General features: G+C 37.9%; 1 protein-coding gene across 11 annotated transcripts in view; it reads left to right on the forward strand.

Annotated features, from left to right (window-relative positions):
- Window positions 1-24,542, forward strand: part of CFAP70 (cilia and flagella associated protein 70) — a 94,580-nt gene that overhangs the window by 16,083 nt on the left and 53,955 nt on the right. For 8 of the 11 annotated variants that reach the window (XM_055325250.1, XM_055325254.1, XM_055325249.1 and 5 more), the window contains 5 exons: window positions 2,087-2,185; window positions 2,350-2,429; window positions 15,472-15,651; window positions 19,156-19,338; window positions 21,904-21,998. In XM_055325250.1, coding sequence (XP_055181225.1) covers window positions 2,087-2,185; window positions 2,350-2,429; window positions 15,472-15,651; window positions 19,156-19,338; window positions 21,904-21,998 — 637 coding nt within the window. The remainder of the gene's footprint in view (window positions 1-2,086; window positions 2,186-2,349; window positions 2,430-15,471; window positions 15,652-19,155; window positions 19,339-21,903; window positions 21,999-24,542) is intronic. The other 3 variants (XM_055325246.1, XM_055325244.1, XM_055325251.1) reach the window with 3 other exon arrangements.

Here is a 24,542-nt window from a genome sequence, read left to right on the forward strand (position 1 = left end):
CGGTTTGGGTCTTGATCTGGGGGTCATGGGATGGAGCCCCATGCTGCTCTGCACTTGGTAGAGGATCTGCTTGAGATTCTTTCCAGCAATTTTACTTAAGGGAATATATCTGAAATAATTGAAACCAGGGTTTCAAAGAAATATTTGTACACTGGTGTTCAAAGCAGCATTATTCAGAAAAGGTAAAACATGGAAGTAATCTACATGTCTGTCGACAGAATGGATAAGCAAAATATGGTATATATATATATATATATACATATATATATATATATATATATATATATATATATATATCTGAATATTATTCAGCCTTAAAAAAGGTCTGACATACACTACAACAAGGATGAACTTTTTTACATTTGTTTTTATTGAAGTTCAATTTGCAACATATAACACCCAGTCCTCATCCCATCAAATGCCTTCCTCAGTTCTGTCACCCAGTTACCCCAACTCCCCACTCACCTCCCCTTCTGCAACCCTTTGCTCATTTCCCAGAGTTGAGGCTCATGGTTTGTCTCCCTCTCTAATTTTTCCCACTCAGTTCCCCTCCTTTCCCTTATAATCCCCTTCACTATTTCTTATATTTAACAAGGATGAACTTTGAGGACAAGATGCTAACTGAAATAAGCCAGTCACAAAAAGACAAATGCTGCATGAAGTATGTAATCAAATAAATAGAGACACAAAGGATCATGGTGGTTGCCAGGGGGTGGGGAGAGTAAGAATTATTGTTTAATGTATATAGAGTTTCAATTTTAGAAGATGGAAAGAGTTATGGTGATGGATGGTGGTGATGGTTGCACCAAAAATGTGAATATGTTTAATATCATTGGGTATGCTGGTAAATTTAATATGTATGTTACAATTAAAAAAAGACATTAAAAAAGTATTTTGTAATTACTTTTGAAAACAAGATCACAGAGTTTGATAACATACCACACAGGCATGTATGTTATTAAATTGTGTTGTCTTTGCCAAAAATACTGAAGATGAACCTAAGTTTACAGGAAATAAGAACTCAGAAACAAACACCATGGAGGAGAGGGAGACAAATCCAGGAAATGAGACATTCTATAAAACAACTGGCCTGATGTCTCCAACAAGTCAGTATCATAGAAAAAAAAAATGTATGTGGGTAAAAAGACTGTTCTAAATGAAAATAAATGTAAGACATATGAGAACCAGATGCAACATGTTGTCTTTGGATCCTAGTTTGAACAAATGAGCTACAAAATAAATTTTAGGACAATTGAGAAATATTGAATGTAGACTGGGCATTAGATGAATTAAGGAATTACACTTAATTTTATTATTATACACTTGCTAGATTGATAAAAATTATTGTGACTATGAAGGAAAATGCCATATTTGGAATTTATATACTTTAGCATTTAGGAGTAAAATTTCATGATGTCTGCATGTACTTGAAAGTATTTCAGCAAATAAGAATGGATAAAGCAAATATTACATGTTAGTTATTGTTAAATCCAGGTGATGGCTATATAGATATTCAGTATACCAATCTCTCTACTTTTTCTGTGTACTTCAGATTTTTCATAACACAGAGTAAGCTGCAGTGGAAAACCTGGTACATACCTTGCAAGCTCTGTAAATTACTCAAAGATCTAGTAGATCCTATGCTAGGCAAAATGGGAAGATGTAGAATAGTTTTTTTCAAACTGCAGATCGCAACTTTCTTGTCATTCATAAAATTGATGGAAGGGGATCATGATCAGTGATCTCTTATACATGAAATAGAATACAAAATACTTAAGGGTTTTCAGTTAGTAAGGTATGAATATTATATGCAGCTTTGTTTTAATCATATCCATCGGTTACTTTTATACCTATGTATGTACATGATGATGATATAAAGTCTACGTTTTACTTTAACTTGTAGGCAAAAATTCAATATGTCACTGACGTGGTTCAGTATTTCCATCAGAAGTCACTAATATTGGTGGCTTCTAGGTTTTAAATTAATATCTCTTAAATGTTTTTGACAATGCTTTGTTTGCTGCATCATGATTATCTGATGGATGACTCAGACATGTTCTCATTTTCTTTGTTTTGATTTTTCTAGTAACTATGACTGAAGTTTTACCAAAGGAAAAGAAACAGAAAGATGAGAAGACCTTAATTCTTGGTCAAGCTGTGGTGGACCTTCTTCCTTTACTGGAAGGTCAGATGTGTGATTTGGTCAAAAGCAGATATAGGAAAGCTCATGAATTTTAGCTCCAGAGAAGTGCAAAAATCAGCCTCAGTAAATTTGAGAGATTTGATAAAAAGATGAGCTGCTTATCTCTGCCTAATCCTTCTATGGCTTGATTTGCCTTCTTTTTGCAGGAGAGAGTTCATTTGAAACAATGGCCCCCTTGCACCCTGTGCCAGGCTCACCTTTAGAACCTCTTCGGTCAAGTGTTAAGGTAACCAGAATTATAAATCTCAACCTTCCATCTGCCATTCAGTCTACCAAGTTTGTTTGCTATAAAGGTTCAATTCAGTTGAATACAGTTCATCAGGAGTATTCTTTTCACAGGCACACATAGTACTAAGTTCTGGAAACAAAGGCAAATAAGTCAGAGTCCTATTTTAGAAGTCCATAATCTACACACCATGGGTTATAATTAGTCTGATTAAATGGTGGAATGGGGCATGTGGACACAGAGTAGTTATTGGTTACTTTCCAGGGGTACATGTAACCATGGAAATGCCTCTTGAGCTATGTCCTGATGGATTAAATTGAAATATACATGGATGCACCTAACACACTTCCTGGCATAGTAAGCCTGAAAAGTGGCTGTGCCACTGGTTTGTCCTCTGGGCTGTGTTTTCCATTCTTCAGTGGTCAGGGTCAGCAGTTTCTTGGGGCATTATTTTTGCCACTCTGGTGCAACTGCACTCACTTTCAACAGGTACCACAGCTGCTTTCTGTTTTGCAAAAGTAAAAGGAGAGAAGGGCCCAAATGACCCAACTATTCCAAATGCAGTTCCCTAATTAACCATTGCTGTGGGGGCCTTCCTTCTTCTTATTGATTCTGACCTTGAGTCTGCGATAATCTACTTCTGTATCTGCTGTAGTCCTCTCTCTCTCTTATTTTAGGCTGTGGTTTCTTTCTCTCTCTTTCTTTCTTTCTTTCTTTCTTTCTTTCTTTCTTTCTTTCTTTCTTTCTTCCTTCCTTCCTTCCTTCCTTCCTTCCTTTCTTCCTTCTTTCTTTCTCCTTTTCTTTCTTTCTTTTCTTTCTTTCTTTCTTTCTTGCTTTCTTGCTTTGATCTGATTTAATTTGCTTTCTGTCTTTCTGGGATTCCTAATATGTAGTCCACTGATAGCATTTCTTACTTTCCAGGGTTATTATAGCATTATTCTTTTATTGTATGTAAAGGTGTAATTTAGTATCTTTCTGTAATTCCATGTGATTTGTGTTGGAATGACATATATATTTGAGCTCAGTTGGCCTCCACTGATCCAGTCTCCTCACTTATGTACCGTTGATTTTCCGTACATATCCTTTTTTTTTTTTTCCAGTGAGTTGGTGCCTTTATTGGCCAGCCGGCTACTTGAGGGGGAGATGAAGTGGGAGGAGTGCGTGGCCCCGATGCCGGGCCTGCCGTGCTTCATTCCTTACATATCCTTACAAGAAAAATTAGTCAAAGGGATTATTAGTACTTAGGATGTTTGCTCATTAGTATTCCTGTGTTTAGTTGTTTTACTCATTCAATGAAAAAAAGCATGATACTTAATTTTCATTTGCTTGTGAATTCCACTAATATTATATGTAAGCATCTACCCTGGTTATTCTCAAAACTCAAAGAGTAAAATGATATAAACCTGTCCTTAGAAAAGTTTCCAATAAAGTATTCCCTGTCTGGATTGAGTGATACAAATTAGAAATCTTGAGGATATTTTACTTATCCTTCTAGAGACATATTGATCAGAGATGTCACATTCTTCAGTGCCTCTCTTAAAATATTCTTCCCTTTGGTATTCTCATTTCCCACTCACTGACTGTACCTTCTTAGGTTCTTGCACCATACCTCATTCTTCTGCCTGTGTCTCGTGCGAATGTTCTGTCCTTGGCCACCTTTTCTTCTTAGTCTGTGTTCATATTCCTGGTTTGCAGGGGGAGGTTATTCATGATTTAACAGTCACCAGTATGAGCGCTCCCTTGGACCCCAAATATAGCCAATCCCCAAATGTGCCTTTCAGCAAATCCAGACTATTTTATCTCCTAAATGCCTCTGGACTCTCTCTTCTTAGCTTTATTCCTATTATTATTGACTTATAACCTTTCAACATTACAGGTAGCCTCCCTCCAGTTCTGGCTTCTCACTGCTTGCTGAATTACTTACAAGTAAATATGATGACTTCTCATCCCCTGTTCAGTACTGTTTAATTCATAGATTCTCCCAGCGCTTACATGTTAAGGTCTAGAATCCTTAGCAGGCACGTAACAGCTTCTGTAATAGGAGCCTGCCACTTGTTAAATGTCATCTCTCAGACTCCCCTTCTTATTCTTTATATTCTAAACCCCTGAACTACTTAGACCTGAACAAAATACACCATGCTATTTCTTTTTTTTAAAAGAGTTTATTTATTCATGAGAGATACAGAGAGGCGGAGACATAGGCACGGGGAGCCTGATATGGGACTCCATCCCAGGACCCTGGAATCATGCACTGAGCTGAAGGCAGATACTCAACCACTGAGCCACCCAGACATCCCACACCATGATATTTCAATTGTCCTTTACATAAACTCTTCTGTTGGTCATTTGTATGTCTCCCTTGGAGAAATGTCTGTTCATGTCTTCTGCCCATTTCTTGAGTGGATTATTTGTTCTTTGGGTGTTGAATTTGATAAGTTCTTTACAGATTTTGGATACTAGCCCTTTATCTGATATGTCATTTGCAAATGTTTTCTTCCATTCTGTAGGTTGTCTTTTAGATTAAAAAAATTTTTTTATTTAAATTCAATTTGCCAACATATAGTATAACACCCAGTGCTCATCCCATCAAGTGCCCTCTTTAGTGCCCACCTCCCATCTCCCTACCCTCCTCCCCTTCCGCAACCCTTTGTTTGTTTCCCAGAGTAAGGAGTCTCTCTCATGGTTTGTCTCACTCCTTAATTTTTCCCCACTCAGTTTCCCTCCTTTCCCTTATAGTCCCTTTCACTATTTCTTATACTCCACATATGAGTGAAACCATATGATAATTGTCCTTTTCCAACTGACTTATTTCACTCACTACAATACCCTCCACATAGAAGCAAACGGTAGGTGTTTGTCCTTTCTGATGGCTGAGTAATATTCCATGGTATATATACCACATCTTCTTTATTCATTCATCTGTTGAAGGACATTATGGTTTCTTCCACAGTTTGGCTATTGTGCACTTTGCTGCTATAAACACTGGGGTGCAGATATCCCAACGTTTCACTACATCAGTATCTTTGGGGAAAAACCCAGTAGTGCCATTGCTAGGTCATAGGGTAGCTCTAGTTTTAACTTCTTGAGGAACCTCCACACTGTTTTCCAGAGTGGCTGTACCAGCTTGCATCCACCAAATAGTGCAAGAGGGTTCCCCTTTCTGCACATCCCCTCCAACATTTGTTGTTTCCTGTCTTTTTAATTTTTGCCATTCTTACTGGTGTGAGGTAGTATCTCATTGTGGGTTTGATTTGTATTTCCCTGATGGCGAGTGGTGTGGAGCATTTTTTCAAGTGCTTGTTGGCCATGTATAGGTCTTCTTTGGAGAAATGTATGTTCATATCTTTTGCCCATTTCATGACTGGACTGCTTCTTGGATGATTTTGATAAGTTCTTCATAGATCTTGAGTACTAGCCCTTTATATGATATGTCATTTGCAAATATCATCTCCCATTCTGTAGGTTGTGTTTTAGTTTTGTTGATTGTTTCCTTCACTGTGCAGAAGCTTTTTATTTTGATGAAGTCCAGTAGTTTATTCTTGCTTTTGTTTCCTTTGCCTTCATAGATGTGTCTTGCAAGAAGTTGCTGCGGCCAAGTTCAAAAAGGGTGTTGCCTGTGTTCTCCTGTAGTATTTTGATGGATTTTTGTCTCACATTTAGATCTTCAACCATTTTGAGTTTATATTTGTGTATGGTATAAGAGATTGGTCCAGTTTCATTCTTCTGCATGTGGCTGTCCAAGTTTTCAACACCATTTATTGAAGAGACTGTCCTTTTTCCAGTGGATATTCTTTCCTGCTTTGTCGAAGATGAGTTGACCATAGAGTTGAGGGTCCACTTCTGGGTTCTCTATTCTGTTCCATTGATCTATGTGTCTGTTTTTGTGCCAGTACCATACTGTCTTGATAATCACAAGTTTGTAATATAGCTTGAAGTCAGGCATTGTGATGCCCCCAGCTTTGATTTTCTTTTTCAATATCCCTCTGGCTATTTGGAAACTTTTGGGTTCCATACAAATCTTAAGATTATGTGTTCCAACTCTGTGAAGAAAGTCCATGGTATTTTAATAAGGATTGCACTGAATGTGTAAATTGCTCTGGGTAACATAGACATTTTCACAATATTTATTATTCCAATCCATGAGCATAGAATGTTTTTTTTAATTTGACTTGAGTTTATTATTTTTTTGTAAATTTATTTTTTATTGGTGTTCAATTTGCCAACGTATAGAATAACACCCAGTGCTCATCCCATCAAGTGCCCCCTCAGTGCCCATCACCCAGTTTCCCCCACCCCTCGTTCGTTTCCTGGAGTTAGGATTCTCTCATGTTCTGTCTCCCTTTCTGAGATTTCCCATTCATTTTTTTCTCCTTTCCCCTTTATTCCCTGTCATTATTTTTTATATTCCCCAAATGAATGAGACCATATTATGTTTGTCCTCTGACTGACTTATTTCACTCAGCATAATACCCTCCAGTTCCATCCATGTCGAAGTGAATGGTGGGTATTTGTCATTTCTAATGGCTGAGTAATATTCCATTGTATACATAAACCACATCTTTATCCATTCATCTTTCGATGGACACCGAGGCTCCTTCCACAGTTTAGCTATTGTGGACATTGCTGCTATAAACATCGGGATGCAGGTGTCCCAGCGTTTCATTGCATCTGTATCTTTGGGGTAAATCCCCAGCAGTGCAATTACTGGGTCGTAGGGCAGATCTATTGTTAACTCTTTGAGGAACACAGTTTTCCAGAGTGGCTGGACCAGTTCACATTCTCACCAACAGTGCAGGAGGGCATAGAATGTTTTTCCATCTCTTTGTGTCTTCCTTAATTTCTTTCAGAAGCGTTCTGTAGTTTTTAGGGTATAGATCCTTACCTCTTTGGTTAGGTTTATTCCTAGGTATCTTATGCTTTTGGGTGCAATTGTAAATGGGATTGATTCCTTAATTTTTTATTCAGTTTCATTGTTAGTGTATAGAAATGCCACTGATTTCTGGGTATTGATTTTGTATCCTACCACACTGCCAAATTGCTGTATGAGTTCTAGCAATCTTGGGGTGGAGTCTTTTGGGTTTTCTACATACAGTATCATGTCATTTGTAAAGAGGGAGAGTTTGACTTCTTTGTCAATTCGAATGCCTTTTATTTCTCTTTGTTGTCTGATTACTGAGGCTAGGACTTCCAGCACTATGTTGAATAGCAGTGGTGAGAATGGACATCCCTGTCATGTTCCTGATCTTAGGGGAAAGGCTCCCGGTGTTTCCCCATTGAGAATGATATTTACTGTGGGCTTTTCATAGATGGCTTTTAAGATGCTGGGGAATGTTCCCTGTAACCCTACACTCTGAAGAGTTTTGATCAGGAATGGATGCTGTATTTTGTCAAATGCTTTCTCTGCATCTATTGAGAGGATCATATGGTTCTTGTTTTTTCTCTTGTTAATATGATCTATCACGTTGATTGCTTTACGAGTGTTGAACCAGCCTTGCATTCTGGGGATAAATCCCACTTGGTCATGGTGAATGATCTTAATGTACTGTTGGATCCTATTGGCTAGTATCTTGTTGAGAACTTTTGCATCTGTGTTCATCAGGGATCTCGGGTCTATAATTCTCCTTTTTGGTGGGGTCTTTGTCTGGTTTTGGAATTAAGGTGATGCTGGCCTCATAAAACAAGTTTGGAAGTGTTCTGTCCCTTTCTATCTTTCAGAACACCTTTAGTAGAATAGGTATTGTTTCTTCTTTAAATGTTTGATAGAATTCCCCTGGGAAGCCTTCTGGCCCTGGACTTTTGTGTCTTGGGAGGTTTTTGATGACTGCTTCAATTTCCTCCCTGGTTATCGGTGTGTTCAGGCTTTCTATTTCTTCCTGTTCCGGTTTTGATAGTTTGTGGTTTTCCAGAAATGTGTCCATTTCTTTTAGATTGCCTAATTTATTGGTGTATAGCTGCTCATAATGTTTTTAAAATCATTTGTATTTCCTTGGTATTGGTTGTGATCTCTCCTTTTTCATTCATGATTTTATTAATTTGAGTCTTATCTCTTTTGTTTTTGATAAGACTGGCTAATGGTTTATCTATCTTATTAATTCTTTCAAAGAACCAACTCCTGGTTTTGTTGACTTGTTCTACAGTTCTTCTGGTCTCGATTTCATTGAGTTCTGCATGAATCTTTATTAACTCTCTTCTTCGGCTTGGTGTAGGTTTTACTTGCTGTTCTTTCTCCAGTTCCTTTAGGTGCAAGATTAGCTTGTGTATTTGAGGTTTTTCCAATTTTTTGAGGGATGCTTGTATTGTGATGTATTTCCCTCTTAGGACTGCTTTTGCTGTATCCCAAAGATTTTGAACACTTGTATCTTCATTTTCATTAGTTTCCATGAATCTTTTTAATTCTTCTTTAATTTCCTGGTTGACCCTTTCATCTTTTAGCAGGATGCTCTTTAACCACCACGTGTTTGAGTTTCTTCCAAATTTCTTCTTGTGATTGAGTTCAAGTTTCAAAGCATTATAGTCTGAAAATATGCAGGGGACAAACCCAGTCTTTTGGTATTGGTTGAGACCTGATTTGTGACCCAGTATGTGGTCTATTCTGGAGAAAGTTCCATGTGCACTTGAGAAGAATGTGTATTCAGTTGTGTTCGGATGTAAAGTTCTGTAAATATCTGTGAAAACATCTGGTCCTGTGTATCATTTAAAGCTCTTGTTTCTTTGGAGATGTTGTGCTTAGAAGATGTGTCATTTGCAGAAAGTGCCCTGTTGAAGTCTCCCAGTATTAGTGTATTATTATCTAAGTATGTCTTTACTTTGGTTATTGATTGATTGATATACTTGGCAGCTCCCACATTAGGGGCATAAATGTTCATGATTGTTAGGTCCTCTTGTTGGATAGATTCTTTAAGTATGATATAGTGTCCCTCTTCATCTCTTACTACAGTGTTTGGGATAAACTTTAATTTATCTGATATGAGGATTGCTACTCCAGCTTTCAAGGACCATTTGAATGGTAAATGGTTCTCCAACCTTTCATTTTCAGGCTGTAGGTGTTCTTAGGTCTAAAATGAGTCTCTTGTAGACAGCAAATAGATGGGTCTTTCTTTTTTATCCAGTCTGAAACCCTGCATCATTGGTGGGATCATTTAGCCCATTCATGTTCAGAGTTACTATTGAAAGATACGAATTTAGTGTCATTATGATACCTATTCAGTCCCTGTTTTTGTGGATTATTTCTTCAGGCTTCCTCTTTCTTTTAGAGTCTCCCTTAATATTTCTTGCAGAGCTGGTTTGGTGTCACATATTCTTTCAGTTTCTGCCTATCTTGGAAGCTTTTTATCTCTCCTTCTATTCTGAATGAGAGCCTTGCTGGATAGAGTATTCTTGGCTGCATGTTTTTCTCATTTAGTACCCTGAATATATCCTGCCAGCCCTTTCTGCCTTGCCAGGTCTCTGTGGAGAGGTCTGCTGTTAATCTAATATTTCTTCTCATATAAGTTAGGGAATCTCTTGTCCTTTGCTGCTTTAAGGATTTTCTCTTTATCTTTGGAATTTGCAAGTTTCACTATTAAATGTCAAGGTGTTGAACAGTTTTTATTGATTTTAGGCGGGGATCTCTGTATCTCCTGGATCTGAATGCCTGTTTCCCTCCCCAAGTTAGGGAAATGCTCAGCTATGATTTGTTCAAATATGCCTTCTGGTCTTCTGTCCCTTTTGGCATGCTCTAGAACCCCAATTACATAGATTTTTCCTTCTGAAGCTGTCATTTATTTTCCATAACCTTTCCTCATGGTCTTTTGTTTTTCTCTTTTTTTCCTCAGCTTCCTTCCTTGCCATCAACTTGTCTCCTATGTCACTCACTCTTTCTTCTACCTCATTAACCCTCGTCGTTAGGACCTCCAGTTTGGATTGCATCTCATTTAACTGATTTTTTTTAAAAAGGAAGATATATTTTTTTAAAGATTTATTTATTTATGATAGGCATAGAGAGAGGCAGAGACACAGGCAGAGGGAGAAGCAGACTCCATGCTGGGAGCCCGACGTGGGACTTGATCCCAGGACTCCAGGATCACACCCTGGGCCAAAGGCAGGCGCGAAACTGCTGAGCCACCCAGGGATCCCCTCATTTAATTGATTTTTAATTTTGGCCTGATTAGATCTAAATTCTGCCATCATGAAGTCTCTTGATTCCTTTATGTTTTTTTCCAGAGCCACCAGTAGCTTTATAATTGTGCTTCTGAATTGGCTTTCTGACATCGAATTCTGTAAAATTCTATAACTCTGTGGCAGAGAGTACTGTCTCTGATTCTTCTTTTGTGGTGCGTTCTTTCTAGTCATTTTGCTCAGTGCAGAGTGGCTGTATGAGCGGGCTGAGTCAAGAATATCAATCATGACCTAAGTAAATTTCACCCTAGATGATTCTGCCAAGGTCAGAGACCAGAAATTGAAAACAAAGATCAGAATGAAATAAAACAAGAGGACCACTAAAGTGAAAAACATATTTTAAAACAAAGTAGTAAAAAATAAAAGGCCAGAAATCCTAAAGAAGAGACAAAAAAAAAAAAAAAGAAAAGAAAAAGAAAAAGAAAAAAAAGGAGAAGAAAAAAGGGGGGGACTGGGAGATGGTGGTGGTGACAATGTTGTAGTGGAGGGAGAATGTAGTTTCCCTGAGGGGTTCTAGAGGGTGATCCTCTTGTTTCTGAGTATATTAAGTTCTGTATGTTAGAGGATGCTCAGTCCCAAATTTATATAAACCAGAAATACTTATAGAGGGCCCCAACACTGACCACCAAAACATAAGTGAGATAAAAGAGGGGGGACAAAATGGGAATGAGGAATCTCACAGAATGAACCAGCACAGTATACCGCTTGGTTCTGGGTGCATGATGGTAATGTTTTAGAAGGTACTAACTTCTGCCATTGTAGAACAAAATGAGTCAGATAAAACAAAAAACACAAAACAAAACAAAACATATCTTGTATATCTCCCAAAATTAAGTTGAGTATGTTGAAGAGAATCTAGAAGTGGAAAATATATCTAGGACCTGTAATTGTAGGAATATGAAAGTCAAAAAGGAAGAATCTTAAAAATGAAGAGGTGGTAAAATATTTAGGTAAGGTGGGAAAAGAGAAAAAAATATTGGAAATTTACAGTCTTTTTTTTTTGGTATTTTTTTTTATTGGAGTTTGATTTGCCAACATGTAGCATAACACCCAATGCTCATCCCGTCAAGTGCCCCCCCTCAGTGCATGTCACCCAGTCACCCCAGGAAATTTACAGTCTGATATAAAAACGAGTTGTACTGGAAAAAGAAGGGAAAAAAAAAAAGGAGTGGTACCCTCTGGTTCTATATACTGTAAATCCCTCAACTTCCCCTGGAGCTTTCCAGCGCTGCTAGGTCAAGAACTTGCTCACCCCCTGTCCTTCCAGTTGGTCTCTGGGGGAGGGGCTGCTGTGCTCTCAGGTGTGTGCAGCTGGGGGAGCTGCCCTGCCCCCCGCCGGGTGCAGGCTCAGGGGGAGCTGTTGACCCCCTGAGGCCTCTGTTCCCTGGCGGCTCTACCCCTCCCAGGCACAGGGTGACACCAGGAGGAACAACACCACTGACGGCGGCCAGGTCTCCAGCTCTGGAGTCAGCTCCCACAGTAAATACCGCAGCTCCCAGTCCGCACGGGGCTAGGTATTCCCGGGGTGGTGGGGGTGCTGACCTGCACAGCTTGGGGGCGCCTGGTGGCAGGAGAGTCCTCACTGTCCTGTGCCCTCCCCGTCTCCGCCTGTCCTGGGGGCACCACAGGATCCTGGTCTGTGTCCCCCGGCGCCCTGGAATCCGGGGCCTGCGCTGCTGGAATTGCGCTCCCAGGCCGCAGATCCCCAAGGCAGCAGGGTGCAGCCCCCTCCATCAGCCGCCGCCTGAGCTTCTCCTGAGGCCCCACCCGGCGCGGCCTCCAGCCCTTTACGGAGCTCAGCCCCGCGGTCTGTGCCACGCTCTCCCTTGGGGTGCACTTCCTCTGTCAGTGACTCCGGGAGACTGGAGGCTCCACAGCCCTTTCTGTGGTTCTGCTCAATTTCCCTCCTAAGCGCCTTTTCCTCCAGGAAGAATCCAGCGTGGATTTTTTTAAAAGTTCCTGCTTCTCCAGGGCTGGGCTTTCCGGTCCCGAGGCTCTTGCTGCCCGGCCTTAGCCCGGCTCCTCGTGGGGCCCCACCCCCACTTGATTCTTTTTTATTTTTTTCCACCTTCCTACCTTGTTAGAAGCAAAAAACCCTTCTTTCTGTAGCGTTCCAGCTGTTCTCTCTTTAAATCTCAGGTCGAATTCATAGGTTTTCATCATGATTTGCAAGTAATCTAGGTAAGTTGGTGGGGCCGGGTGAGGTGAGGCAACTACTCCTCTGCCATCTTGCCCTCCCCCCTAGAACTTTATCTTTGAAATTTGCAAGCTTCACTATCACATGTCAGGATGTTGATTGGGTTTTGTTGGGTTTTTTGGGGGGGTCCTCTCTGTCTCTTGGATATGAATGCCTGTGTCCTTCTCCAAATTAGGGAAGTTCTCAACTATGATTTGTTCAAATATACTTTGTGGTCCCCTCTCCCTCTCTATCTCTTCTGGAATCCCAATAAGATGCATATTATTCCTTCTCATGCTATCATTTATTTCCCAAAGGCTTTCCTCATCAGTTCTTAATTGTTTTTCTCTTTTTATTTCAGCTTCCTTCCTTTCCGTCAACTTTTTTATGTCACTCACTCTCTCTTCCATATCATTAACCCTAGTAGTTAGAGCATCCAGTTTAGACTGCATCTCAGTTAAAGTATTTTTAATTTCAGCCTGATTAGATCTCAATTCTGCAGTAAGAGAATCTGGAGTCTTTTATGCTTTTTTCTAGAGCCACCAGTAATTTTATTATTGTCCTTCTGAATTGTATCTGACATGGTACTTAAATCCATATCTAGCAGATCTGTGGCAGAGAGTATTACTTCTGATTCTTTCTTTTGTGGTGAATTCTTCCTTCTAGTCATTTTGTTCAATGCAGAATGGCCATCCCCAGTCCAAGTGCAGCTGCCTTGCTCCTTGGGCGCTGCTGGTCCCCTCCCTCAGGCCCTGGGATCTGGTCTTGACAATGGTGCATCCCCTTTAAGGAATAATCTGATCAGAACTGATGTGTGGTTAAACCTCCAACTCTAATTTTAACTGGATTTCTCTTTCTCCCCACTGAGTCTGATGGATGCCCGCCAGTGCTCCTGCCTTTCGTTTTGCTGATTGTTTCCTTTGCTGTGCAGAAGCCTTTTATCTTGATGAAGTTCTAATAGTTCATTTTTGCTTTTGCTTCCCTTGGTTTTGGAGACATATCTACTAAGAAGTTGCTGTGGCCAAGGTCAAAGATGTTGCCGCCTATGTTCTACTCTAGGATTTTGATGGATTCTTGTCTCATATTTAGATCTTTCATCCATTTTGAACTTACTTTTGTGTATGGTATAGGAAAGTGGTTCAGTTTCATACTTATACATGTGGCTGTCCAATATTCCCAACTTCATTTGTTGAAAAGTCTTTTTTCCATTGTATATTCTTTCCTGCTTTGTTGAAGATGATTTGACCATATAGCTGAGGGTCCATTTCTGGGTTCTCTATTCTGTTCCATTGATATATGTGTCTATTTTTGTGCCAGTACCATACTGTTTTGATGATTACAGTACTCTAATACAGCTTGAAGTTCAGAATTGTGAGGCATCCAACTTTTGTTTTCTTTTTTCAACATTACCTTGGCTATTTGGAGTCCTTTCTGGTTCCATGCAAATCTTAGAATTATTTTTTCCAGCTCTGTGAAAAATGTTGGTGTTATTTTGGTGGGGATTGCATTGAATGTGTCATTTGGGTTGTATAGACATTTTAACAGTATTTGTTCTTCTAATCCATGAGCATGGAATGTTTTTCCATTTTCTGTGTCTTCCTCAATTTCTTTCATAAGTGTTCTATACTTTTCAGAGTACAGATCTTTTACCTCTTTGATTAGGTTTATTTCTAGGTATCTTATAGTTTTTAGTGCAATTGCAAATGGGATTGATTTCTTGATTTCTCTTTCTTCTGCTTCATTATTGGTGCATATAAATGCAGCAGACTTCTGTGCATTGATTTTATATTCTGTGAGTTTGCTGAATTCCTGTATCACCTCTAACAGTTTTTGTTGGAGTCTTCTGGGTTTTCTACATAGAGTATACTCTATGTGAAAAAAAACATAAAATTAAAAAAAAACTACTACACTTAAGTTATAAAAGTAGTCACAGGGATCCGTGGGTGGCACAGCGGTTTGGTGCCTGCCTTTGGCCCGGGGCGCGATCCTGGAGACCGGGGATCGAGTCCCACGTCGGGCTCCCTGCATGGAGCCTGCTTCTCCCTCTGCCTGTGTCTGCCTCTCTGTCTCTCTCTGTGTGACTATCATGAAAAATAAATAAAATCTTTTTAAAAAAATAAAATAAAAGTAGTCACAGAATATAAACTAGCAAATAAAGCAACCCAATGTCACTCTTGTGAAACTATTATTAACATTTCAGGATAGAACCTTCCAATTCCTCTCATATATGTATTTGTATACATATATGAGAGGAATATATATCAGTATATTCCTGATATATACTGACATCAGCATGGTAGAGGGGAAAGGCCTCTAATTTAGGAATAAGATTCTCATTTCGGCTATAGTTCTGATTTATGGGACCTAGAGAAAGTTTTTTTTTAAGATTTTATTTATTTACTCATGAGAAACACAGAAAGAGAGGTAGACACAGATAGAGGGAGAAGCAGGCTCCACGCAGGGAGCCCGACGTGGGACTCGATCCGGTACTCCGGGATCATGCCCTGGGCTGAAGGCAGGCACTAAACTGCTGAGCCACCCGGCTGCCCAGGACCTAGAGAAAGTTATTTGAAACCTCTATATGGAAATAATTAAACTTGACCTTCTTACCTCGAACAGTGATATGAGATTCAAATAAGATAAAGAATGGAATGGGTTGGGAAAGCCTCTGGCATTTTCAAAATGCTGCATAATTTTATTCTTTTCCAGCAGTGCAGTCTTGAAGTTAAAGTATTTGTGGCAGAACCATTATTGACCACAGCACAGATTTTAGGAGGCAATCTACTGAAAGTTACATTGGAGGCTGCCTACTCTGTGCCTGAGTCTTTCATTCCAGTAGGGCCTCTGCAGAACTACATGATTGGTCTACAAGTTCCGTCAGTTGGAGAGGTAAAGCCCTACAGCCAAATATTTATATAGATTTAAACACTTATATGGTCATCTCTTCCTCACCTGCATTCAAAGCAAGCTCTATTAATGGTTGAGACTTTTTTTTTTAGGCTTAAAAAAATAAAGTTTACTTCTGTTTTATATGTAGATATGTATAATTTACATGTATATAATAGTATGCAATACATATAATTTATGTCAATAAATACATATTTATGATGGAAAATAAGTAAAACATTTTTAAATTGATCATTTTAATGTATTTAAATACATTGTATTTATGCATATATTTTGTAAGTTTTGTACAATGTGCTTATTTATATAAAACTTTATTAATTTTGGGTTATTTTCTTAGTCCAAATTTCTTTTTTAAAAAAGATTTGTTTATTTTGGAGAGAGAGAAAGGTAGAGAGAGCACAGGTGTGCAGCAGGGAAGGGAAGAGGGAGATGGAGAAGGAATTTCAAGCAGACTCCCTGCTGATTGCAAAGCCAGACATGCAATCAGGATCCCATGACCCTGAGATCATGACCTGTGCAGAAATCAAGAGTCAGACACTCAACCAACTAAGCCACCCAAGCACCCCCTTAGTCAAAATTTCTATGGAATGATTATGTCTGGATTTTTTGAGGCTCTTGATAGAGATTTCCAAATTGCTTGCTAAAAGGGTATAATAAGCTAATACTGTCATCTGTTTTATTGCCATCTACATTTCAGTATGGAACCTTCCAATTCCTCTTCACCATTTACATTCCCACTAGCAGTATAAAGGGTTCCAATTTCTCCATATCCTCATCCACATATATTATTTCCTGTTTTTTATTTTGTGATAATACCCATTCTAGTAGGTGTGAAGTGGCATCTCCTTGTGTTTTAGATTCGCATTTCACTAATAACTAATAATGTTGAGCATCCTTTCTCATCTTTATATTGCCATGTGTATATTTTCTTTGGGGAAATGTTTATTCAAATTCTTTGCCCATTTTTGAGTCAGGTTGTTTTTTTGTTGTTGAGTTTTAAGAGTACTTTATATATTCTAGCTATGGTTCCCTTATCAGATATGTAATTTACAAATATTTTCTCCCATTTTTAACTTTGTTGTTTGTATGTTTTGCTGCACAAAATTTTTAAATTTTAATGAAGCCCTAGGACACCGAGTGGCTCAGCGGTTGAGCACCTGCCCCTGGCTCAGGGCATGATCCTGCAGTCCCAGGATCAAGTCCTGCATCAGGCTCCCTGCATGGAGCCTGCTTCTCCCTCTGCCTGTGTCTTTGCCTCTCTCTCTCTCGGTCTTTCATGAATAAATAAATAAAATCTTAAAATGAAGTCCAATTTATCTATTTTTTTTCTTTTTTGTGTGTGTGTTTGTTATTTCTTTTTTTTTATTGGAGTTCAATTTGCCAACATATATCATAACACCCAGTGCTCATCCCATCAAGTGCCCCCCTCAGTGCCCATCACACAGTCACCCCCACCCCCGCCCACCTCCCCTTCCACCATCCCTAGTTCGTTTCCCAGAGTTAGGAGTCTCTCATGTTCTGTCTCCCTTTCTGATATTTCCCACTCATTTTTTCTCCTTTCCCCTTTATTCCCTTTCACTATTTTTTATATTCCCCAAATGAATGCATTTATTTTTTCTTTTATTGTCTGTGTCTTTAGTGACATAACCAAGAAATCATTGTTTAATTTGATGTCATGAGGATTTCCCCCTGAATTTTCTTCTAATAGTTTTACAGTTTTAGCTCTTACATTTAGGCCTTTGGTTCATTTTGAGTTAATTTTTGTATGTGGTTTAAGGTAAGGGTACAACTTGATTTTTTTTCCATGTGGATAATTGGTTTTCTGCACTGTTTATCGAAAAGACTGTCCTTACTACGGAATGGTCTCGATATGCCTAATTTTGATAATTTTTGCCAGCATTCTAGTTTTTATGAAAGAACAGATTTTCAGAGGTCTTTTCTCTGTCATTCCAGAAATGCCTCTCCTCACAAAAGTTTTTTTTTTTTTAATTTATTTATTTTTATGATAGTCACAGAGAGAGAGAGAGAGGCAGAGACACAGGCAGAGGGAGAAGCAGGCTCCATGCACTGGGAGCCCGATATGGGATTTGATCCCGGGTCTCTAGGATCGCGTCCTAGGCCAAAGGCAGGCACCAAACCACTGCGCCACTCAGGGATCCCCTCACAAAAGTTTTTTAAGCTTAATCAACAGAACTAGAATTGTTGAGTTATAGGGTATGACAATTTTAAATTTACTGGTGACTGCAAAATTGCTTTCCATAGTATGCCAATTTACACTTCAATCAACTATGTATAGGAATACCATTCCCTTCACAATATTCCCAATGCTTGATATTTTCAGACTGAATTTGCCAATCAGTGGTTTAAAATGGTATCTCATTGTTTTTATGTTCATTTTAATTGTTCTTAAGGAAGTATATCATGTTTTAATTTAAATGTTAGATTATCTTTTCCCTTTCTATAATTTGCATATTCATATCTTTATCAATTTTCTATTGCAAATATGTTTTAAATAAGTTATAAGTAAGAAAGTGCCTATGTTGTTAACCCTTTGTCAGATTTGTTTTTAAAAAGGTTTTAAAACCTTTTTATACCTTAAAACCTGTTTTTAAATATATATATATATATATATATATATATATATATATGTATATATATTAGTGAATACCTATATATATATATATATGTATTTTGGAGTTCGATTTGCCAACATACAGTGTAACATCCAGTTCTAATCCCATCAAGTCCCCCCTCAGTGCCCGTCACCCAGGTACCCCATCCCCCACCCACCTCCCATTCCACTACCCCTTGTTCATTTCCCAGAGTTAGGAGTCTCTCATGTTTTGTCACCCTCTCTAATTTTTCCCAAAACCAAAAAGGGTTCAAAGGAGAATCTGAAGAAATAACCCATATATAAGCAATCAGGAATGTTGAAATGAATTTGCTAATAATTTTATTTTATTTTTTTAATTTTTATTTATTTATGATAGTCACACACACACACACACACACACACAGAGAGAGAGAGAGAGAGAGAGACAGAGAGAGAGAGAGAGAGGCAGAGGGAGAAGCAGGCTCCATGCACCGGGAGCCCGACGTGGGATTCGATCCCGGGTCTCCAGGATCGCGCCCTGGGCCAAAGGCAGGCACTAAACCGCTGCGCCACCAGGGATCCCAATTTGCTAATAATTTTAAACTCATCATCAGCCACAGGGCAATAATCAATTACATTTTCACCAGACAAAATATTTTTGCATATCTACGGATAAGAATACTTTTCATTATTATCTATTTTTATCAATTAAATAATTTTAAAATAACACAAAGACAATGAAGAGCATAGGCTCCCCTGTAGAGTCAGATAATCACAGATGGAAGTGTCTGTTAGACAACACCCAACATTACACTGAAAAGATACTTCAGTAATCTTTTTGTTCATTTGAAAGTCATAAAAAATTTCCTGATGTATGATAATTTATTCTGTAGAAAGATTATTCTATTTTGTTCAAGAATGGAACTCTGAAGCTTGGAGGAGAAAGAGAACCGGTTCCCAGGCCCAAAAAATGGCCAATTGCCAACATTCTGGCTCCAGGAGCTAATAACATTCCTGATGCTTTTATCATTGGTGGGCCCTATGAGGAAGAAGACGGAGAACTCAGCCGTCCTGAGGTGAGAGAATGGTGCAGTTTTTTTGTGATAAACTAAGTACACAGACAGATACTCAAACATTTTTTGAATCCTCAAATTTATATATATATTTGTTACTTGTTAAAACAATTATCTGATTCTGATGAAAATATCTCCTGCCTTCTTAAGCTCAACAAACAAAATAATTTATTAAATTCAAATGTGCTCTTTATTTTATTTTAAATTTATTCATTTTTAAAATTTTTTCTAAGATTATATTTATTTGAGGGAGAGGAGCATGAGTGGTGGAAGGGGGGAGTTACAGAGGGAGAGGGACAAGCAGACTCCCCCCTGAGCAGGGAGTGCTACTTGAAGCTGAATCCCAGGACTCTGGGGTCATAATCTGAGCTGAAGGCAGATGCTTAACCAACTGAGCCACAAAGGCACCCCAGTTTTATTTATTTATTTATTTTTTTTAATAGTTTTTTTTTTTTTTTTTTTTATTTACTTATGATAGTCACAGAGAGAGAGATAGAGGCAGAGACACAGGCAGAGGGAGAAGCAGGCTCCATGCACTGGGAGCCCGACGTGGGATTCGATCCCGGGTCTCCAGGATCGTGCCCTAGGCCAAAGGCAGGCGCCAAACCGCTGCGCCACCCAGGGATCCCAGTTTTATTTATTTTTGAGTAGGTAGTTATATGGTCATAGGTCATGTACATAAAAGCAAATATATATACTCAAAAGAAAAAAGGAAGACTCACAAGCAAAAACATTTGCAAGAGTGAAGTTTCCTTGTAAAGAGTGCAACAGAGTAACATTTCAGAAAGACTGACTCACATAAGTCAACATAGTAAAAGACAAGAATAAAATTGTTTTTCTTTAGGAAATCTAGATTCATAGAAAGTATTCAAAATCTTGTTATTTTTCAGAACTGGAACCTGTCAGGAAGACAGGTTTTTGTTTTATCTCAGGATATAAAGTGTTTATTTGTTTATTTTTATTTTATTTTTTAAGTTTGTTTTTTAGCGGAGTATATAAAGTGCTTCATGATATTGAAAGCAGGGGAAAATGTTAGTTTTCCTTTATATACACACATATGTACATACATGTATTCCTTTCCTATTGGTTGTTTTTGTTTTTGTTTTTGTTCTTACTGAAATGGTGGCATACTCACTGTTTTTGCAACTTGCTTTTTAGTGTCTTGGTGATTTTTCCACGCTGCTGCCTAAAGAACATTCTTATTTTTATTTCTTTCTTTACACTTCCTGTGGACACACTTAAATTCACTTGACAAGTCTCCTTTTGGTGGATGTTTAGGTTGTTGAAAGTATTCTTTTCTTTTTTATTCCTTTCTCTCTCTTGCCTTCTCTTTCCTACTTCCTTTTTCCTTCCCTCATTCTTTCTTAATTCTTTCTTTGTTTGTATATTCTAAACTTGTTAAAAGCAGAGAAAATACTGCAAAGATACATGCAAATGTTACTTGAACGAGTTAATAATCATTAATGGAAACATTCAATAAAATAATTTGTAAAGTGAGGATGGTTGAATTATTTTAAGTATCTAATTATTTTAAATAGTTGAAATAAGTCTGGCAATATTTGAAAAACATTGTATAGTATCTTCTCATCATTGTGATTAGTGAAAATTCATACTGCTCTTTGATTTATATTTTTATTTAGATCAGATATTTTATTTTACATATTGAGATTTTATGTTACAATTTGCTTTATTTCTTTTTTTTTCCATTTCAAGTTTTTATTTAAATTCTAGTTAGTTAACATACAGTGTGATATTGTTTCAGGAGTAGAATTTAGCATTTCATCACTCACATAAAATATTCAGTGCTCATCACAAGAGCCCTCCTTTATACCCATCACCCATCTAGCCCATTCTCTGCCTACCTCCTTTTCAGCAACCTTTAGTTTGTTCTCTATAGTTAAGAGTCCCTTATGGTTTGCTCTGTCTCCTTTTTTCTTTTCCCCTATATTCATTTGTTTTGCTTCTTAAATTCCGCATATGAGTGAAATCATATGGTATTTGCTTTCTTTGACTGACTTATTTCACTTAGCATAATACTCTCTAGCTCTGTCCATATCATTGCTGGCAAGATTTCATTCTTTATGGTGGCTGGATAATAATCCATTGTTTTTTAGTCCATATCTTTAGTTCTCAACCCTGGTTGTTCATTTGAATCACCTGGAAAGCTTTTAATACAATAACAATGGCCAAGCCCTAACTGAGATCAATTACATAAGAATTTACTTTCAAAATATCACTGTCCAGGTAGTGATTTTTTAAAAAGCTCCCAGACAATTCTAATATGCATCTAAGGTTGAGAACTGGATGACTGAGGTTATATGAATGATATTTGGAACTTTAGTACTGGATTGTTATGAGAATATGAATAATTTATATTATGTACTTTATTAATAGTAAAGTACCCTAAAATTTAAGATGTGGTAGTAGTTATAGTAGTAGTCATATTTATAGTAGTAATAGTAGTAGTAATAAAAGTGTTGTGATCAAATCCATTAAAAGAATGCCTCACAGATTGAGCAGAATGAAGCCATGACACACCGAGGAAACAAAAGTCTTATTATTTTACAGGACAGGGAATTTAGGAACCAAGCAGAGTGCATAAAGAAAAGGATTATTTGGGACTTGGAAAGTCGCTGCTACCTTGATCCTCCTGCAGTGGTCAGGTAGGAAGAGGAATGTCTAACCACCAAAGAGTGTAGGCGGGAAGAAATGTTACTTTTGTTAATTTTATCTGTATTTGAGTTAAAGTGATCTGAGAATCTTTTCCACCACAAATTCTAATAACAGAAGTTTTTAGTGATTGTGGCTTAACTAAGGTGGGTTCTGATTCCTTTTCATATAAAACAAGTCCAGAGCTAGTATGTATGGTACCTTCACAGTGTATCAGGTATCTAGGCTCCATCTTTCTTTTTGCTGTATCTTCTTTAGCATGTACCTTCCAACCACAAGGTTGTCTCATGGTCTAAGATGGCTGTTGGAGTTCTATCTTGCACATTCACATTCCTCACAGAAAGTTGGAAAAGGGGGCAGTGTGTATGGATTAAAAAAGGACACATGCTGGGTGTTTTAGCCCCCTTATAGAGCCTTCCTAGAGCCCATAGGTTGAGCCTTCTGCAGCCTCAGTTTATATCTCAGTGGCCATCTCTAGATGCAAAAGAGGCTAGGAATTATATTTTTATTAGACACATTGTTACTCAGACTAAATCAGGAGTTTGATACTAAAGAAGAGCAGGGCACTTTATATTGTGTGAGTAACTACCAGTCTCTGTTACAGTAACCTAGTGCTTAGGGAGAGGATGGGAAATAGAAGATTATCAATATATGTATAATTTGAATGAGCAATTCTAATATTTTTTCAATTCATAGACTATTTTCAAAAACCGTGTTAAAATTACAAAAAAATTGCATAGACATTTCAGAAAATTTCTATGTACCTCTGGTTCCCCACATGACTGTGGTGTATAATATAAATATACATTGTTGGGATTGACTTGCTGATATTTTGTTAAGAATACATTATTGCTATTATTATTTTGATCTATTTGATCAGTTAAAAATAAGAAAAATTTGAAAATTTATTTTCCCTTAATTTTATTCTCTGATTCTCTTCTTTTTTTTTTTTTTTTTTGATTCTCTTCTTTTTTTTTTTTAAAAAATTTTTTTTTTTTTTATTTATTTATGATAGTCAGAGAGAGGCAGAGACACAGGCAGAGGGAGAAGCAGGCTCCATGCACCGGAAGCCCGATGTGGGATTCGATCCCGGGTCTCCAGGATCGCGCCCTGGGCCAAAGGCAGGCGCCAAACCACTGCGCCACCCAGGGATCCCTGATTCTCTTCTTTTTTTAATGAAGATCCAAGTTTCTGACCTTATAGGATTTTCTTTTTCTCTGAAAACTTTTAGCATTTTTTGCATGGCAGGTTTCCTGGCCACAAATTCTCTTCACTTTTGTTTGAGAAAATCTTTATTTCTCCTTCACTTTTGAAGGATGATTCCCTGAATACAGAATTCTAGGTCGGTGGCTTGTTTTTTTTTCAAAACTTTGAATTGATTTCACTCCATTATTTTCTCACTTGTATGGTTTCTGAAGAGAAATCCAATGTAATTCTTATCTTTGTTCCTCTATAGGTAAGGTGAGTTGTCCCCCCTCCCGCACCCCCGTCTTCTTTAAAGATTTTCTCATTCTCTTTGATTTTTTACAGTTTGAGTATGATATACCTAGGTTTTTTTTTTCTTTTTCTTTTTCTTTTTGGCTGTATGATGCTTAGTGTTCTCTGAGTTTCCTATATCTGTGGTATGGGGTCTGTTATTTAGTAAAATTCTCTCAGTCATGACTTCATGTATTTCCTTTATTCCTTTTCGTTTCTTCTTTCTGCTATTCCTGTTACACCTTTTGTAATTATTCCACAGTTTTGGATATAATGTTACGATTTTTCATTTTTTTCCTTTCCATTTTAGTTTGGGAAGTTTTTATTTTTTTAAAGATTTTATTTATTTATTCATGAGAGACACACAGAGAGAGGCAGAGACACAGGCAGAGGGAGAAGCAAGTTCCCTGCAGGAAGCCCGATGCAGGACTCCATCTCAGAACTCCGGGATCATGCCCCAAGCCAAAGGCAAATGCTCAACCGCTGAGCCACTCAGGCATCCCAGTTTGGGAAGTTTTTATTGACATATCTTCAAACTAACTGATTCTTTACTCAGCCATGCTCAATCTACTAAGTCCATCAAATGAATTCATTTTTGTTACAGTTTTTAAATTTTCTAGCACTTCTTTTTTATTCTTTCTTTGGGTTTCCATCTCTCTGCTTATATTTCCATCTCCCTATTATATTATTTGCATGTTTCTGCTTTTTCCATTAGAGTTCTTAATGTATTAATCATAGTTATTTTAAATTCCCTATGTGATCATTTCAAAATATATGTTGTATCTGAGTCTAGTTCTTATGTTGTGTCTCTTGTCTTTTTTATAGCCTTTTAGTATTCCTTGTAATTTTTTATTGAAAGCTGGACATTATGTATTGGGTAATAAGTGTGGTAATTAGGGTTTTTAGTGTGAAGTTTTCTATCAATCTGGCTAGGGGCTGAACTGTGTTTAATGTTTGCTGTAACTGTAGGTGCTAGAGGCTTCCGTTTCCTTTTTTGCTCCTCCCCTGTTGTATTTGGTTTGCCTAAGAATTTTTCTTAGATAGGGTCTGTGTTTTGCAGC

This window comes from Nyctereutes procyonoides, unplaced genomic scaffold, assembly GCF_905146905.1.
Source record: "Nyctereutes procyonoides isolate TBG_1078 unplaced genomic scaffold, NYPRO_anot_genome, whole genome shotgun sequence".
NCBI classification, from domain to species: domain Eukaryota; kingdom Metazoa; phylum Chordata; class Mammalia; order Carnivora; family Canidae; genus Nyctereutes; species Nyctereutes procyonoides.